At 41.7% G+C, this 19,022-nt stretch overlaps 1 protein-coding gene across 4 annotated transcripts in view; it reads left to right on the forward strand.

The window, feature by feature from the left end:
• Positions 1-19,022, forward strand: part of Slc38a6 (solute carrier family 38 member 6) — a 64,988-nt gene that overhangs the window by 12,044 nt on the left and 33,922 nt on the right. For all 4 annotated transcript variants that reach the window (XM_029540926.1, XM_029540927.1, XM_021202386.2 and 1 more), the window contains 2 exons: positions 11,298-11,350; positions 15,355-15,394. In XM_029540926.1, the coding sequence (XP_029396786.1) occupies positions 11,298-11,350; positions 15,355-15,394 (93 nt within the window). The remainder of the gene's footprint in view (positions 1-11,297; positions 11,351-15,354; positions 15,395-19,022) is intronic.

Consider the following 19,022-nt stretch of genomic DNA (forward strand, 5'->3'; position numbering starts at 1 on the left):
CTGGGTGAAAAAGCTAGCAAACAAAAGCATATCCTGTGCTCTGTACACAATGTACCCAAAGTAACTTACCACTGCTGTTGAGTAAGGTAGAAAGGAGAAAACTGGAGGGAGGACTAGGCTCAGATCCTGAAGAATATAAAAGAATTTGCCCAGGGAATGAGAACCCGCTGGGATGGTTGAAAAGTCCAGGTAGAGAACAGAATCTACTACTTGTTCTGTCCAAAGAGAATGTTGACTCTTCTAGAGTGCATGATATAGCCTGTAACTCCAATAAAGAGTTTTGAGTCCATTTCTCTTCCTCTTCCTAAAGAAGGTTACTGGAGGTGCATGTGCACATATATGTGCAGAGGCCAGAGGTCAACAGTGTGTGTGTTCTGCACTCTCCCTCTAGTTTTTAAGTAGGGGTCTCATGGAACCTGGAGCTCACCAGCTTCACAGCTGGCGGCTAAGCCCAGTAAACGAACTCTGGAATTGCAGGCACTAGACTCTATAGCAAGCTTTTGTGGGTGATGGGAATCCAAACTCAGGTCTCCCTGCTTGAGGGGCAGGCACTTTAGCTGAACCATCTCCCTAGCCCCAAGGCTATCATTCTCCATGATGACTTGAAACTCTAGTCATGATGAAAAAAAGATGTTTCTATAAGCTCTGGTTTCTTCTTCTTCTTCTTCTTCTTCTTCTTCTTCTTCTTCTTCTTCTTCTTCTTCTTCTTCTTCTTCTTCTTCTTCTTCTTTAAAAAGTTTTTTTTTATTTATTTACTTATTTACTTACTTACTTACTTACTTACTGTACATTGGTGTTCTGACTCCTTGTATGTCTATGTGAGGATGTCAGATCTCCTGGAACTGGAATTACAGAAAGTTGTAAACTGCCGTGTCGATGCTGGGAATTGAACCCAGGTCCTTTTTGAAGAGCAGCCAGTGCTTTTAGCTGCTGAGCCATCTTCCCAGCCCCTTTTGTTTGTTTTAAAGCAGAAGACATTTAATCAATGGTGGGCAGCCCTCCCATGGAGTCCTGACCTGGAGCTTACTGTATAGGCTGGGCTACCTTGCTGCTTTCAGTGACCCTCCTGCCTCTGCCTCCTGCTTGCTGAGGTTTAAGAGTGTACTACCACTCCCAAATAACATCTTCTTAACCAGGTATTTCCCAGCTGCTGCTTCCTGTCGGCTATGAATTTCCCTCCCTGACATGCTGCATATTGCCCTTCCAAAGACAGCCACAGCTCTGGAACCTGTGAGTGTCATGTCAAAAGAAGAGGCTTTACAGAAGGGACTAAGGATGTTGAAATGCAGAATTGTCTTGGCAGGCTCTAAATTTGGTTACATGTGTCATGAAAGAAGAACACAGACAAGAGAGAAGTACAGAGTGGCCACACATAGATCACAGGCACTTGACCACAAATCCTGGAGCCACCAGAAGCTGAAAGAGGCTAGTAATGGGTTCTCTCCAGAAGGAGGGACTCAAGTTGGCACCCTGATTATGATCCAGCGAATCTAATTTTGAACTTCTCTGTCCTAAACTGTGAAGCAAAAATTTTCTGTGTTTTGAAGCCATCAAGTTTGTGATAATTGGTTGCATCAGCCTTAGTGAACTAAACCTTGCCTACAGTAAGAAAATGCCACAACATTGGGATAACAAAGAACATGCACCAGTGTGATTTCCCTTTAGAAACAAGTTTTTGGTGAAGTTCCAAATGTAGTGTTAAGAGCATTTGTATGGTAATTGACTTCCTGGGAACTATGTTTATATCCAAACTACTAGCCATTGTTTTCATAGCATCCACCATGTCCTTGCCCCAAGAGGACATCCAATGAAAGCTGGTGATAGGCAAGAATTGAGTGGAAGCATTAGAACTGTGGAGAGATCACATTTCCCTGTTAAAATTTAACATGCATGGCAAAAGTCCCGCCACAGAGGCATGTGCCTGTAATCCCACACTCAGAAGGCTGAATCAGGAGGATCAAGAGTTCAAAGTCATCCTACAGACTGAGATCCTGAATCAAAATAACTAAATGACAAGTAGTCAAAATAACCTTTAAATTTTTCTGATGTAGAAGATGCATTTCTATATGATTAACATCAACATAGCATTTCCAAGAAAACTGGCACCTGGGGCTTCTTGGATTTCCTTCTGCCCAGCATTGGCCTGGGTGTCCTGGGAGAGTGTTGAATCACTTTTAGGTCATAACAAATTCCACTTGGGATGTGAGAGACTCAGAACTAAAACTGAAAGAGATGACACCAGAGTGTGTTTCATGCAAACATAACTCCCTGCAAACACTTGCCTATTAATAAAGGTAGGCACCATGCTGTAATATCCTCTATTTCTTTTTGGAATTGTGAGCATAATTTAATGCAATCAGAATTAACTGAGTGAATCGGTTAATTGAGGCAGCTTCAGTAGATTAGTGTTTTTGTGTCTTGCTTTATATTACTGATTCTTGACTGGGTGTGATTTCTCCCCCAGAGCATCTGGCAGTAGCTATAGACATTTCTGGTTCTCATGCCCAGGGTTGGGATGGATGGACATGGTGCTATTGGCCTCCAGTGTGTTAAGGCCAGGGATCCTGTTGAACATCCCACGGTACACAGACAGCGAGCTACATGATCATGAGCAGCCCTGGGCTAGATTGTGTGTACGATGTATGTGTATGATCTGGTCATCATTTTACCTAATGTTAGGGTAAGAACTTTCTTTCCAGAAGCTAAGCTTTCTGCTGTTGGGTAGGGAAGAATGGCTGTGAGCTCCTGAAGCATTCATTTTTATTGATGGTGAGTAGCATGGTACATGCATAGAGGTCTGAGAACAACTTTATGGTTTTCTCCTCTCAGCTTTACATGGGTGCCAGGGAGGGAATACCCTCTGAACCTTCTCACTGTTCCTCATTGTTGTCTTAATCAGAAGCTTACATGCTTGGGTCTGGAGGAAGGGCTCAGGAGTTAAGACCACTGGCAGCTCTTCTAGAGGATCTGGGTTCAATTCCCAGCACAACACAGGGTGGGAATCTAGTTCAAGGGAATCTGATGCCCTATTCTGGTCTCTGCGGGCACCAGGCATGATTACAGTGCACTGACAGACATGCAGGAAAAACATTCATGCACGTAAAATAAAGCTTTTGTTGTTGTTTTGAGACAGGAGCTCTTTATGTAGCCCTGGCTGCCCTGGAACTCACTGTATAGACTCTTAATTCACAGAAATCCATCTGTCTCTTCCTTTCAAGTGCTGCAATTAAAGATGTGCACCCCCATGCCTGGCCCCAGTATATACTTATAAGTGTGAGGCTATGCAGTCTTATGAGATTATTCTGTTGGCAGTTGCCTTTCCATGTTTAAATTATAATCTCCTATTTATTGAGGGCCTTTTTTCCCCCACTCTTCATTGTAAACAGTAAGGACTTAGCTCAGATGTGCCAGATTTCCCCTTCCCTCTCTTGATTTCCATTTCTACTCAGTAGGTCATCACTGATCATTTCATGTGTAACTACAGAATATATAGAACCTTGGTTTTGTTTCCATCGACTTTGGGAAGCTCTTTTCAGCTCCTGTCTCTCCTTCCCATAGGGTGTATTCTCTTACATCAGTGGTCCTCAACCTTCCTAATGCTGAGACCCTTTAATAAATATAGTGTCTTAGTCAGGGTTTCTATTCCTGCACAAACCATGACCAAGAAGCAAGTTGCAGAGGTAAGGGTTTATTCAGCTTACATTTTCACATAGCTGTCCATCACTAAAAAAAAGTCAGGACTGGAACTCAAGCAGGTCAGGAAGTGGGAGCTGATGCAGAGGCCATGGAGGGATGTCACTTACTGACTTGCTTTCTCTGCCTGGCTCAGCTTGCTTTCTTATAGAACCAGGACTACCAGCCCAGGGATGGCACCACCCACAATGGGCCCTACCCCCTTGATTACTAATTGAGAAACTGCCTTACAGCTGGATCTCATAGAGGCATTTCCTCAACTGAAGCGCCTTTCTCTGTGATAACTCCAGCCTGGGTCAAGTTGACACACAAAAACCAGCCAGTACATACAGTTCCTCATGTCCTGGTGACTCCAACCATAAAATTATATTCATTGCTACTTCATGACTCTAATTTTGATATTATTATGAACTGTGATGTAAATATTTTTGGAGATAAAAGTTTGTCAAAGGGGCCACAATCCACAGATTGTAAACTGCTGCCTTACACTGTCAAAGATAGCATTTGTTTTGTATTTTGTAATGATTCCTAAACTATTCATATTATCTGTAGATTGAGTTTAATGGGTGAAACCCAGTGCATCTGTTAATAGGCTGTGACTATAAATATTACTCATTTAACAGCTAAACAGTAAACAACTCATTTAACAGTAAATTGGGAATCCAGAACCTTCCTATGCATGCAGTATTATAGCCTCTGTTGGCAACTGAAAGAATGCCTTAGTATCCTGTCATTCTGTTTTTTTCTAATGCATGGAAAGATTGTTAGTCCATCATAACCAGTTGGCACAGTGACACTGAACTGTATATTAAGAAAGATCAGAAGTAGTCTTAAAACTAGTGAATATTCAGGAACTTTATTGCCCTCCATACACTGTTAGGGGAAAAAATAGCAAGAAGAAAATGATGGAAAACAGAAGAAAGAAAAGAATTTCAGAATAATAAGAGTACTTTCCAAATGGCCAACTTTCTGAGTGTTGAACTGTGTTTGGATAACTTGTGTCCCTCAATCCAGATCCAAAGATAATATTGCTTCTGCTGAAACTTGGGCTCATACCGTAACCAGAATTTATTAATTGTCCTATTTCATTGAGGAAAAAATGCAAAGCAGACAGGCTGTGGAGTAACTAGCTGGAAATGCTCCACTGCCTCGTGGGAAGCAGCTTTCCAGGGATGACTGTGGAGTCTGGGAGCCGTGGGCCTGATGGGCATGAAGGAAAAAGTCCCCGTGTACTGGTGAAGACATAGAGCCTCTCCATTCCTCCAAAATACAACACTGATTGCTTTTAATATTTAAAAAAATGATTTCTAAAAACACATTGCTAGTGATTGCTTCAGCTCATAGGAAGGTTTGCTCCAAGTGCTAATTGTAGAGGCCTGCATTAGTTACATAGTTATGATGCCATTCCTATTCTGTAGGACTATGCCACTCTCTCATTGGTTATCAACACTTAGTTTTGTCTCTCTGAAACATCTTCTTAATGTTTGTAATGCTGTAAAATGTATGAAGGAACCAAAAACAAACAAGTGAACAAATAAACAAAAAAATTCCTTTGCTTGTAAATCAAGTAACAAATTACTTGGCACTAGAAAAATAAATAGAAGTTCAGTTTAACTGCCAACTCTCAGGTTTCTAGAGGAAGTGGAACTATCTCAGTGTGGGGTTTTTGTTCTGAAGCATCTTAGGGGGTCTTGCTGTGTTGCTCATCTGCTTTCAAATTCTTATTCTCAAGGGATCCTCCTGCCTCAGCTTCACAAGTAACTGGCATTCCAGGCCTGTGCCGATACATTTGACATTGCAGTTCTTAAAAACAAAGTTCCACCTTTGCTGTTCAAGTCATTATAACATATTTGAGCTCCTTTCCTCAAAAATGGAAAGCCAAAGAAAAGTGACTTACCGTTCATGTGTCTACTTCACGGATTGTATTTGAATCCTGGTTTTCTTTTTCCTACTTAAAATAATATGGGCATTTTCTTGTTATTATAAATGGGATTTCATGGTTGCATTCTTCTATTAATTATCAGTACCATGATTTACTTAAGCACCTTGTTGCACATTTCATTTAGCCCCGTCTTTCCAGTGTAAATCACGGCATGATTAAATATCTAGTGAGGTCCTGGTTTTATTCTTATCTCCTAGGACCAAATCTCCCAGGGTCAAATTTAAAGGGTGCTCGTCATTCAGACTGCATCCCCACCATCAGTCCAGTCTGTGACTCACCAGCATGTAGAAACAGCCCAAGCCACAGAAGAGAGGTTGGAAATTCCTTCCCAGTGCTCTTTGGTTCACTGGCTAAGATGTGGAGAAAGCACTTGGCTGGCTGTGTCCGAATTTCATTTTCACAAAGCCTCAAAGCAAAGCCAGAAGCCATTATTCATATTCCTGATGTCTCAGGCAGAGGAAAGTGCTTCTAATTTTTGCAACATAAAAGAGGCCCTGATGACAGTGACAGAGCTGAGCAGGACCCAGACCTGCTGACAGGAAAGCTAGATTTAGGGCTGGAACACTGGACCCGCCCGCCCCCAGCTAAAAGCCCTGTGCCTTTCCTCTTTCGGTTTGGGACTTTGCGATGCTCAGAGATATTTTATGAGGCTGAAGAAATAGTAGAACCAGAGGGCAAGTTTGAGATTGCATAACTTCACAAGCTGCAGCTAAAACTGTCTTCATTAAGAGGTTATATTCGCTGTGTTTTCTGGCATAAGCAATCTGGTTGGATTTTAACTTTTAAAATTTAGAATAAATGTTTAGTGTTTAAATTTGATATTGAAATACCTGTTCCCTTAAGAATTTTTCAGTGTGTTTTTTTGTTTTTTGTTTTGTTTGTTTGTTTGTTTTTGCTAATTGGTATTTGTTTTTCCTGTTTCCCAGATACACAAACAATTAATTGATACTTTCCAGTGCTTAAATATAAAACAAGACTGGAATGTAGAACATCTGTGTAGCATGTAAAAGGCTTGAATCCAGTACCCTACACAAAAATGAAGCAAACAGACATTTGTTTGCATACTGACAAACAGATACAGAAGAGGTAATTTGAAAAGCAATGCATTGCTTTAAGTCCTTAAATGTTTTTCTTATTTATTTTCATTTTAAAACATGGTTTGGTGTGATTTTTCAGTTGCCATGTTACATATGTTCAGATTAACAAGCATATATGCTCCTTGATATGATATTATAAGGGAATTAATGAGATGTTTAACTATCTTATTTATGAGAAGAGAACAATTTTGGTTTCAAAAGAGCTTGACCCAAGGGGAAAGATTGATTATATCCTAGGGAATATGAAAGTGAATTTTAGTAGAAGTCATATTGAGGTAGAGCATTTGAAACAATGTACTTCAGATGCTTGGATCACGATAGAGGGCTAATATCCAATATATACAAAGAACTTAAGACGTTAGATTCCAAAGAACCAAATAACCCTATTAAAAAATGGGGTGCAGAGCTAAACAAAGAGTTCTCAACTGAGGAATATCAAATGGCTGAGAAGCNCCTAAAAAAATGTTCAACATCCTTAGCCATCAGGGAAATGCAAATCAAAACAACCCTGAGATTCTACCTCACACCAGTCAGAATGGTTAAGATCAAAAACTCAGGTGACAGCAGATGCTGGCGAGGATGTAGAGAAAGAGGAACACTCTTCCAATGCTGGTGGGATTGCAAGCTGGTACAGCCACTCTGGAAATCAGTTTGACAGTTCCTCAGAAAATCAGATATAGTACTACCTGAGAATCCAGCAATACCACTCCTGGACATATACCCAGAAGGTGCTCCAACATGTAATAAGGACACATGCACTATGTTCATAGCAACCTTATATACAATAGCCAGAAGCTGGAAAGAACCCAGACATCCCTCAACAGAGGAATGAATACAGAAAATGTGGTACATTTACACAGTGGAGTACTATGCAACTATTAAAAACAATGAATTTATGAAATTCTTGGGCAAATGGATGGATCTAGAGGATATCATCCTGAGTGAGGTAACCCAATCACAAAAGAACTTACATGATGGGGGCTGGAGAGATGGCTCAGCGGTTAAGAGCACTTACTGTTCTTCCGAAGGTCCTGAGTTCAAATCCCAGCAACCACATGGTGGCTTACAACCATCCATAATAAGATCTGATGCCCATGCTGGGCGTGGTGGCTCACACCTTGGGAGGCAGAGGCAGGTGGATTTCTGTGTTCGAGGCCATCCTGGTCTACAAAGTGAGTTCCAGGACAGCCAGAGCTACACAGAGAAACCCTGTCTTGAAAAAAAAAAAAGATCTGATACCCTCTTCTGGGGTGTCTGAAGACAGCTACAATGTATTTACATATAATAAATAAATAAATCTTTTTAAAAAAAAAAAACTGCACATGATATGCACTCACTGATAAGTCTATATTAGTCCAGAAGCTCGGAATACCCTAGATACAACTCACAAAACACATGAAACTCAAGAAGGAAGACCAAAGTGTGGATACTTCAATTCCTCTTAAAAGGGGGAACAAAATACCCATGGAAGGAGTTACAGAGACAAAGTGTAGAGCANAGACTGAAGGAATGACCATCCAGAGACTGCCCCACCTGGGGATCCATCCCATATACAGTTACCAAACCCAGACACTACTGTGGATGCCAACAAGATTTTGCTGACAGGAGCCTGATATAGCTGTCTCTTGAGAGGCTCTGCCAATGTCTGACAAATACAGAAGTGGATGCTCACAGTCATCCATTGGACTGAGCACAGGGTCCCCAATGAAGGAACTAGAGAAAGTACCCAAGGATCTGAAGGGGTTTGCAGCCCCATAGGAGGAACAACAATATGAACTAACCAGTAACCCCAGAGCTTTCTGGGAGTAAACCACCAACCAAAGAAAACGCGTGGTGGGACTCATGGCTCCAGCTGCATATGTAGCAGAGGATGGCCTAGTTGGTCATCAATGGGAGGAGAGGCCCTTGATCCTGTGTTCTATGCCCCAGTATAGAGGAATGCCAGGAAACAGGAGCCGATGGGTTGGTGAGCAGGGGGAGGGGGAAGGGATAGGGGTTTTCAGAGGGGAAACCAGGAAAGGAGATAACATTTGAAATGTAAATAAAGAAAATATCTAATTAAAAAAAAAAAAGGAAAAAAATGCTCGGATCATCACAAGAATGCTCCAGTCATAAAAACTGGATCTTTACTGCCTGTATCTCCTCAGTCCTCCACTGTACTCTCATTTTGTCTTTATAAGTTTGTCTCAGTATATGCATCACTACAATTATCCTGTTTAATTCTTTTTAATTCAGCTGAAGTTTGCATAGATGATAGTATTGCGTATTTGTGGAATGTTGATGAATTCATTGAATATGCAGTTTAAGCTCACAGCTGTATTTTAATAAGATGTAAGTGTGGCCATCACTGAGAAAGACAGTAACCGTGACCAGCATTGCTGATGAGTCACCATTACCTCTGACTAGACAGTGACTAAAGGGGGAAAGCCTCAGAGAATGGGGATGTTTATCATTGGAAAACCAGGAATTTGTTTTTCAAGTAGTAAGGCATTTACATCAGGTAATTTTTATAAAGTGATTTTTAAAAATGGACAACGTAGAAATGTTTTTCTTAAGCAGTAATGGAAATCTGGAGCCATGGTGGGTGGGTTCTTGTCAACCTGCCAGAGGCAGGGGCTGTCAGCCGAGTTTTCTTAACGTTTAAGGGACCACACCTCAGGTTTGGTCTTTGGCCTCTCTGCAGAAAAGAATTTCTGTTCAAATCAGTATGAACTAGAGCTCGAGTTTATTAAATGACATTTTTAATATAGACTTTGAGCACAAGGTTGAGAGAAAGAGGCTGCTATGAAACAAGACACACCTGAGCGTGAGTGTGGGCTTCCCTAGGCCTGTGTGACCTTCATAACTGTGTGACCTTCATAACTGGCCTACTCAGATAAAGTATGTCTTCGTTACTAAACTGTATATGTGTGCCATGTTTAACAATTCAAACGTAAATGCATTTTAATAACTAGATACATCACTCAAAAAAGTTTCCAAGTCCCATAAACCTTGATAATAGATTGTTAATACCCTTTTATTATTCAGTATCCCACTGTTTTCTTCCTGATTCAGGGTTACTATATGGAATCCACCTATGATTTTTAAAATATTTGTTTTTATGTACGTGAATATTTTCATTCTAAACATACAAAAGGATTTTTTGTTGTTGTTCCCAAGTGGCAGTTGGAAAAAGCCCACATATGTCCTAAGAGATGCACTAAAACTGCCTTTAACTAGTCTGTGACTAACAAAGTTATATGGCTCTCCCAAGTCTAGTGTCTCCCAGCCTGCTTCTCCTCACTGTAAGTGCTATGGGCTTATGCACTTCCTGGACTAGAGAGCCTCATGAACTGGGTAGAACACAAGGCTGTCTGGGCAGGGTGTAACTTAACTCTCTTAGAAGCCTTTTCATTTTCCTCTGTATTTAATAACCACACTTCTTGAACACAATGAAATGAGAATGTAATTTAACACTCCTATGATGAGAAAAGAAAAATATGTGCCCCACTCCCCATCAATCTAAGCTCTTGGAAAGGCAGATGTCCCTGAAAGTGTTGCACACCTGTCATACCTCATCTAACTATATGTCTGATATCTAGAAATTCTTGCTGGTGACAATTTCTGTTTGGATAGTGTGTATCCAAGTACTTGAGTCCTGTATATGCAAACAAGGGTGTTCTCAAGAAATCAGGCCACTGAATTCATGTAGGCTGAGAAGTCTGGACTTGCTAACATTTGCCTATTGTAGTAGGCTCTGGCTTTACAGAACATGCATCTTTAAAGGTTTTCCCAAAGTTAGTACTTCTGCTCTATCCATGATTGTAAGGTGTATAGACCCCAGCCGCTAGATCTCAGAGTTAACACTGAACCGTTTTTCCTGCTTTTGGTATTTCAGAACATTTAAGAGAATCACAGATCTCCCCTTAGATGGCCTACAAGATGAGAGCTACCAGATGCCTCTTAGTTGGTTACAGTATTAGTGTGCTGACATTGCTTTTCTAACCATAGTTAGAAACTTAGTAATAATATAAAATTACCATTAATATGGACATTAAAGAAACAGAGTCAGAATGTGAGATGTGAGATACACTAGAGAACTATAATAAAATGAATCCTTAGGGAATTAAAAAACAAAAAACAAAAGCAAAAGAACAAGCTGTGTGTGTCTGAGTGTTTCCCCTGCATGTCTCTCTATGCGCCATGTGTCTCTGTGTCCTCAGAGGCTGGAAGAGGTCACCAGATCCCCTGAACCTGGAGTTACAGAGCCTGTGAGCTTGGAACCAAGTTGGTACTTTGAATTACTGACCCATCACTATTTGTCAAAGAGACACATTCTGCAAAAACACCTAAATCTTAGACACGTGGGTTGCATTTAGAGTGGGAATTAACTTTTCAAACAGAAAACACTCAAAGGCCTTTTAGGAAGCAGCTAGGCCTTCCACCTTCCTCTACCTTCATCCAGGAGCTCCAAGCGACTGCTAGCCCCCACCCGCTGAAGCTAGGAGTGGCACTGTGCCTAGCCTAAGAGAAGTAACCTTCCCAAATAGTTTGTGTAAAGTAACAATTGTACTTTGTCGTGACAGCCGTGACTTCTTACGAAGATCTGGGACTCTTCGCTTTTGGATTACCTGGAAAGGTAATTTCACTCTCCCCTCAGTGTGTCTAGAACGTGAGTGGCATTTCTCTTCTGCTTCAAGTTCAGAAAGACATACATATATGAGAAGGACCGGAAGAGATTGAGAGGAAGCGAAAGTAAGAGACAAAATGGTGGGAACTGAAAATGCGGAGACATCTGCAGACCTTCTGAAGCCCGTCTGTAAACCAGTTCAGTTCTAAATCTTGCTGCTATCCTGATGAACTGCAGAGTAGTAATGGGGGCCGTATACTTTCCTTACTTGTTTTGGTCATATCCTCTGAGTAAATCTGTAAAAGGGAAGGAAACAATATAGAATTAAAATTATAGCACGCCCATTTTCAAAAGCAGTAATTAGATAGGTAGTATTTTTTAAGAGCTGAATAGTGCTGAAAGATTCCACATCTGTCCCATTGTTTACATGTGAGAAAAGTAAGGCTTTTAAAACCTGTTATCAGTTGTTACCCAATACTGGTTCTATATCTGAGGACTATAGATGCTACATATACTGGTTCTCCTTGGACTAATAAAACTAGAAGCAAAACTGTATTTGGCACTGGTTTCCAGTAACTTTTCTAACTTTAAAGTTGTCGGGAAACACTGTTCTTCGAGAGGACCATAGCTAAGCATTGCTGGTAGCATTACTATGCTTGTGTTCTTTTTCCCTGTCTCAAGAGCCACTTTGAACCCCTAGTTATTCTAGTTTTAAACAAGAATTTTTCTGATTGTAAATCTCTTAGTGCTTTCTGTTTTCATTGATTTTTAAGTTAGCAAACAAGTCAGTCACATAGGCATGTACTTGATACACTGAAACCCATATGCATTGTAGAGTGGCTACATTGGAGCTAGTTAACTTGGGAGTTGCCTCCCACACTTGTTCTGTTTGTAATCTAAATGGATTCCATCTTGTAAATGGCTAAACTGATGTCTAAGGAGTAAGTCTCAGTGGGAGTCAACTGCTCTCGCAGTGGGAAGGAAGTCTCATTTGTTTCCAGTTCTCTTTACTCCTGGGGTATAGAGGGAGCACACGAGCCTTAGGTAACCCCAGGGCTTACATCTTCATAATCTAAATAGACAGTGCGTTACGGGNGGGAAAGGCTTTAGTCAGTCGTCCCCAGGAACATTTTCTTCCTAGAGAGTAGAATGCCTAACCTATCTCTGGGTCACTTCCTACGCTACATGTAGGAAAGAACGAAGAAGAAACTGTGCATAAGACAATGCCCCAGGTCAGGACCTGAGTTCAGATCCCCTGCACCCATGGAAAACCTGGACATGGCTGAATGTTCCTGTAACCCGAATGTCCCTGCTAAGGGAGAATGCAGAAACAGGGATGCCAGGTTCTCACCAACAGCCAGCTCTAAGTCCAGTCAGAGGCTATGTCTCATAAAACAAGGTAATCACCTGCAGTGTACTGCATAACCCGCACAGCATATGTACTTCATAACCAAGCACCCGGGTGCATGCGTATGCGTACAACAGGGCACACAACAACTTCAGCCATAACAGCAACAACAAAGACAAGAAGGGAAACACCCTGGTTGATTTAATATGACCTGTAGGTGTGTGTCCTTGTGTCTTTGGTGGCACTCTGCCACTAGTTCTCAGTAGTAGTCCCCTCATCCCTGCATATCATCAGTGCAGCCAGAGAGTGTAGGCCATGGAGTCTGTCTCCTGAACATGAGCCCTCACCTTACTGTTTATGTGGGTGTCCATCCCAAGTAGGCAGCTGCACTGGGCAGAGTGTATCCAGAGTGAGGACTTGTTAGATTCTGTTTATACTTCATATTATTGATCTAAAAATTCCCATTTTCTTCCCTCTCGCTATAAGGTGTGGTTGGATAATATTTTGAGAATCAAAGAAATCTCTTTTGAAAAATTTAAGGAATGTTTTTTAAATTGTCTTTAAATTTGTGTGTTTGCTTTTCAGATGAGTTTATATTGAGTAGTGCTATGCCATATACTGTAGTAGGCACAGAAAAATATAGATAGGCAGACATTCATTCTAGCTTTCTAAACATTAAATACTTAATAATAGCCAAGGGATGGAGAAGGGGTTAGTACTAAGATGCTGTATTTGCAGTATATTCATAGAAAATAGAGGTGTTTCCTGTGTGGCCAGTGGGTTTTATTTGCACTGCAAGTGATACACACAATGTCAGAACGCTCTTCCCACAAACAACTGGGTTTCCAAGAACTCATTTAAGCTGAGATGCCAGCTGCCTTGTAGAAAAATCAGAGTGGCTATGACCACTCTTTTAGAGTTACTGTCACTGTGTTAGAACATCAGAAGCAAACAAACTGGGAGGAAAGGGTTTATTTGGCTTATACTTCTAGGAAACAGTCCATCACTGAAGGAAGTCAGGGCAGGAACTCAAACAGGACAGGAACCTGGAGACAGGAGCTGATGCAGAGGCCATGGAAGGGTGTTACTTACTGGCTTGCTCCTCGTGGTTTGCTCAGAATGCTTTCTTATAGAACCCAGAGCCACCAGCCCAGGGATGGCACCACTGTAGTTGGGCTGGGCCCGCCCACATCAATCACTAATTAAGAAAATCCCCTGCAGGCCTGCTGTAGCACCATATCACAGAGGCATTTTCTCTTTTCACCAGTGACTCTGGCTTGTATCAAGTTGACATAAAACCAGCGAGTACAATAGCACCTCTGGATAGCTTACCAGATTTTTAGATCATTAGCCTTCTTCTGCAGACCGCAGCAACTCTAGTTCCCAGTAGTTTCCAGGATAGGCAGAGCTTGTCCCAGGAAGAATTCCCTGTAGAGGTGAACCTGAAGTGTGACCTGTCCTCAGTCTGTGGAGGCCTGAATGATTCAAGGTAGCTAGTCAGCTCCAACTGTTTGCTGGTGGTCACAGCCCAGGTGTTGAGTGGTCAGGAGGCCCAAGAAAGTCTAATATTTAAACACTTCCTCTCGGTTCTCCAGGGAGCTCATCCAAGACCAGAAATAAGAGCCAACAGGCAGCTTAGTCATGGGCATACTTTAACTCAGATCTTTTTATTTTTATTTTTTTATTTTTAGCCCATTGCAGACTTGTGTATTCTTTTTGTTTGGTTGGTTTGGTTTGGTTTGTCAAGACAGGTTTTGTGTGTGTGTGTGTGTGTGTGTGTGTGTGTGTAGAGAGAGCCCTAGTTGTCCTGGAATTAGCTCTGTAGACCAGACAGAGATCCACTTGGCTCTACCTCCCAAGCATTGGGATTAAAGGCGAGCTACCCCTGCCTGGCTCAACTTTTATACTCTTGAAATTGTGAAAATCACTTCCTGGCTTACTAAATAAGAGATGATCTGGCCACATTGGATCCACTTTCTTAAATGCCTGACTGAATAGGAAGCCTGAGTAGGAAGGAGAGGAGCCTCCAGTCACTGACCTCACCACGCCTGCTGCTTTAGACTTACTTTATTTCACAGTCTTTAAGTTTGAAATATTTTGCTTCAGTTTTCCTGCTCTAATCATTATATCCTAGAGTTTTCTGCTGTGACTTGTTTAATCCTTGAGACTGGGATGTCCAAAGGCCAAGCCGTTGTCAGAAGACTGTACATAGATATTATAGTGTTGGCACCACCCACTCCAATCTGTTTATGGAGATATTAAAGGGAGACTTTATGGATATTTATTAATTTCATGTAGTACAGTGGGTCTCAATCTGTGAATCACAGCCTTTTTGGGAGTTGAACGACCCTTTCACAGGGGCCACCAAGACCATTGGAAAATACAGGTATGTGCATTACGACTCATAACAGTAGCAACATTATGGTATGAAATAACATGTTTGGGGGTCACCACAACATGAGGAACTATGTTAAAGGGTCACAGCGTTAGGAAGGCTGAGAAATACTGAGGTAGGATAAACAGCTGACAAGATTCCTTGCAATCTGTCTCTTTGGTCATGAGTTCTGCAAATATCTTTGTTGGATTTGATATTGGACTTTAATAAAAATCTGTCCTTTTCTACTGTTTTCCCCTTTATCTTCTGAATATATTTGTTCTCTTCTAGGTGGTGGTGGCAGGCACCATAATAATTCAGAATATTGGAGGTAAGCATTGGAAGCTTGTCATGTATACATGCAGGTAATGGAAATCATTGTTTTCCTGGTTTCTGGCCTTCCTGCAGGTCCAGCTTGGACGCTAAATCTCGGTAGACATAGCCATCTTCAGAAGTCTCTTTATTTGCCTCCTACTCTTTCTTGGATCCTTTTTAGTATCGGTGGTAAACATGCTAACGTCCACTCTAGCCAGGTCTTGATTATAGTGGCCCTATATCTACAGTGTACTCATTAGCTTTTTGTGACTGTGGTGGTGAGACGGTGCAGTTTGGAAATGCTCCCAAAGTGAGAATAGACTATTTTTCTTCTGCATTCACCCTGTTAGCCCACTCACAGTTGCCCTGTTATAGGGACTAGGGCCCTGTAGGTTTTATGAACAGTCAGGTGTACACAATGTCCCCTTGAAGCTAAGATGTTAGAAATGACCAAGTGGCTTCTAATAAATCTAAGGACAAAAGACAGTCTCAATTTTATCTTTGCTCTGGTCTGTACTAAAAACTGATCCTACAAATGATCCTAATTATGAAAACTGTATTAGAAATGAAAATTACTCCTAATTATAGACAGTTGGCCAAATGTATTAAACATTTAACTCCAAAGTACAGAAATTGCATACACATGTTGTAAAGAGATTGCATAGAGCTGAGCCAGTGTCTTCATTTCTTTTACCACTGGTGGAATGCTAAAGAAATACTGCCAGTGTGTGGAAAATCCACAGGGAAAGTGATATGAACTTTGGGTCTTACACAAGATTGTGTGCTCACAAGTAGTTTTATATAATTGAACAATGATAACTTAAGATCTGAGCTATTGGGGCTGGAGAGATGTCTCAGTGGGTAAGAGCACTGACTGCTCTTCCGAAGGTCCTGAGTTTAAATCCCAGCAACCACATGGTGGCTCACAACCACCCATAATGAGACCTGAAGCCCTCTTCTAGTGCGTCTGAAAATAGCAACAGTGTACTTATGTATAATAATAAATAAAATCTTTAAAAAAGAAAAGAAAAGAAAAGAAAAAAGAAAAAGAAAAAAAAAAGATCTGAACTATTTCACTGTAAGTATTGTTCAACTAAACTGTACCTTTAGTGTTTTAGCTGTGGGGGAGGGGGCTTCCAATCAATAAATTGTCATGGAATCCTGAATGTCCACATTTTAATGCTTTGAATTTTCATGAAACAGTGACTTCATACTTCACTCCAGAAATCAGGAAAACTAACCTCATCCTTTGGGAATTTTTGTAGTACAATTGCTTTCAAGATTTCTTGTAAAATAATTTTTAGTTAGCAAATATGTATTGCTTAACTGCTTAGTTATAATTCTTCTGCAGACCCTCATTAGGATTTTGTGCAGATTGAATTGAGCTATTGTTGAATAATTTATGTTGAAGATTTAGTTAGGGAATTTGAATCCAAGCTTTAATCTCCGCGTGATGCCCACTGTCTGTTCCTGTAGTTTTAACTGCGGTGATGGCTGTTTCTCTGACCTGACTTAGACATGGCTGCTTTAGCTGCTCTTACTCTGAGGTCGTCTGAAGTGGAAACTTAAGGGTTCTTTGGAAAGTCAGTTGGATGATGTTTTGCTGGGGCAAACACATGAAGGAACATTTAGCTGAAGTGGACACAGGTGAAAGGCTCAGGCAGACTGGTGAAGGAACGTTTAACTGAAGCAGACACAGGAGAGAGGATGTTCTGCTAAAGAAAGGACACATGATGAAGGATTCTTTACTAACGACACATTTAGATTGTATAGTTGAGTTATATTTGTTGGGAAACCATAGAGAAATGCATCAAAAAGCTTCTGGTAGTATGCTGCAGTTTCTTGCCATTTCAGCTTCCGCTTCTGCTTCTTCAGACTCCAGCTGATTGGCAAAGTGATGTCAGCTGAGACAGGAGCATGAGCTGAGGCAAGGCACGTGATGTTTGAAGGGTATAAACCGGACTCCACAGAGTGACAGAGACAGAGCTTAACTTCTCTTGGTGTCCCTCTGGGTCCCTCCTGCTGACTGGAGCCAAGGCTAAGGCCTGGCTGTCTCTGCTAGGTCATGTCACCACTGTTGCTAGCCCGAGTCTACTGAACTGGACTGCTGGTGTATCCATGAGATGTTTGCCAGTGGATCGAGCTGCCGCTGCTAACCTGTGAATTGAACTGCCAATTTCCAGACAACACAGACAAGAGTTGCTCCAAAGAACTTTCTAAATAGCTCCACTTCTCCCATAAATATCCTTTCTTTTCTACTACCTCTGGTGGTTGGTGGGTTACAAGGGAAGTTAAAACATTTAAAAGCCATCATTAGAAATAAGGTTTAAAAAAATCATCTCCACATGCACTTGTCTTCTGTGCTGTCAGTTCTCCAGGGGTTATGGCCCGTTCCTCTTTATACTTCCAGCACCCAACAGTGTCTGCAGCTTTGCTGGAATGAGAGGTGCTTAGATGACCAGTCCTCTAGATCTAAGCATTTCGAGTTAGAGAGATGGCTCAGTGGTTAAGAGCACTGACTGCTCTTTTAGAGAACCCAGGTTCAATTCCCAGCACCCACATGGCAACTCACAACTGTTTGCAACTCAAGTTCCCGAGGGATTTTATGCCCCCTTCTGGCCTCCACAGATGCTACATGCACATGGTACACGGACATACATACCAGCAGAACACCAAACCAAAAAAAAAAAAAAATGAAAATGAGAGGGGACTGGAGGGAGGATAGCTCGGTTGGTGAGGTGCTTGCCGGGCAAGCAAGGATCCGGGCAGGCAAGGATCTGAGTGCAGCTTCCCAGCACTCTGGCAGCCCAGTGTAAGGATGGATACCCTGGGCAGGAGAAACAGAGACAAGGCTCTTGGGACTCTCTGGCCAGCTAACGTAGCTGAGTCAGTGGCAGCACTTTGAGTGGGGAGTCTGTCTCAGATATGTAAGTTAGAGAGCCCATGCCAACATGTACATACGCACGCACACACGTGCACAAGCGCGCGCGTATACACACACACACACACACACACACACACAGCATGCCAGGTCCTTTGCTAGTGTCAAGGCTAAAAGTAAAAGATAAAGAAACTAGACTAATCCAGTATTTTCTTGAGAGCAAAATTGGTTCTGATGCAAACAAGTCCACAGAGGCTGATTTAAGCGCCTTGTCTAGGGTACTCTTGCTCGTTTTGTGTTCTGTAACAGAATACCATTGACTGGGTAATTTTTGTAATGAACAGTTATTAGCTCTTGGAGGCTCGAAGTCCAAAATGAAGGAAACCAAGTTCAGTGAGGGCTTTCTTAGCAGATCAAATGTGGCCGGAGCCTTCAGGTGCTCACTTTTTTAGAGCACTGGTGTCAGACTTTTATCCTTGTGACAGTGGGGCTAAATCCATGTATGAACGTGGAGGCTTCCCTTTCCCATCCTCACATGCCACCTCAAACACTTCTACCTTTTGGGACTGTTTCCTACTGGGGACACTGCCAGACTTAGCACATAGCCCTGTCATTAAGCTGTGTGATTGAAGTGGAGATGACCCACCATCTTTTAAAAAGTGTTCTCTGTCCCTGAAAACATCCAATGAAGCTGTGTGGACAGCCGTTTGAGTGGGGTGGGGGTGGGGTTCTTGGTTCGGGGCTGTGTGAACCATCAGGTCCC

Source organism: Mus pahari, chromosome 7 (assembly GCF_900095145.1).
Source record: "Mus pahari chromosome 7, PAHARI_EIJ_v1.1, whole genome shotgun sequence".
Lineage (NCBI taxonomy): Eukaryota > Metazoa > Chordata > Mammalia > Rodentia > Muridae > Mus > Mus pahari.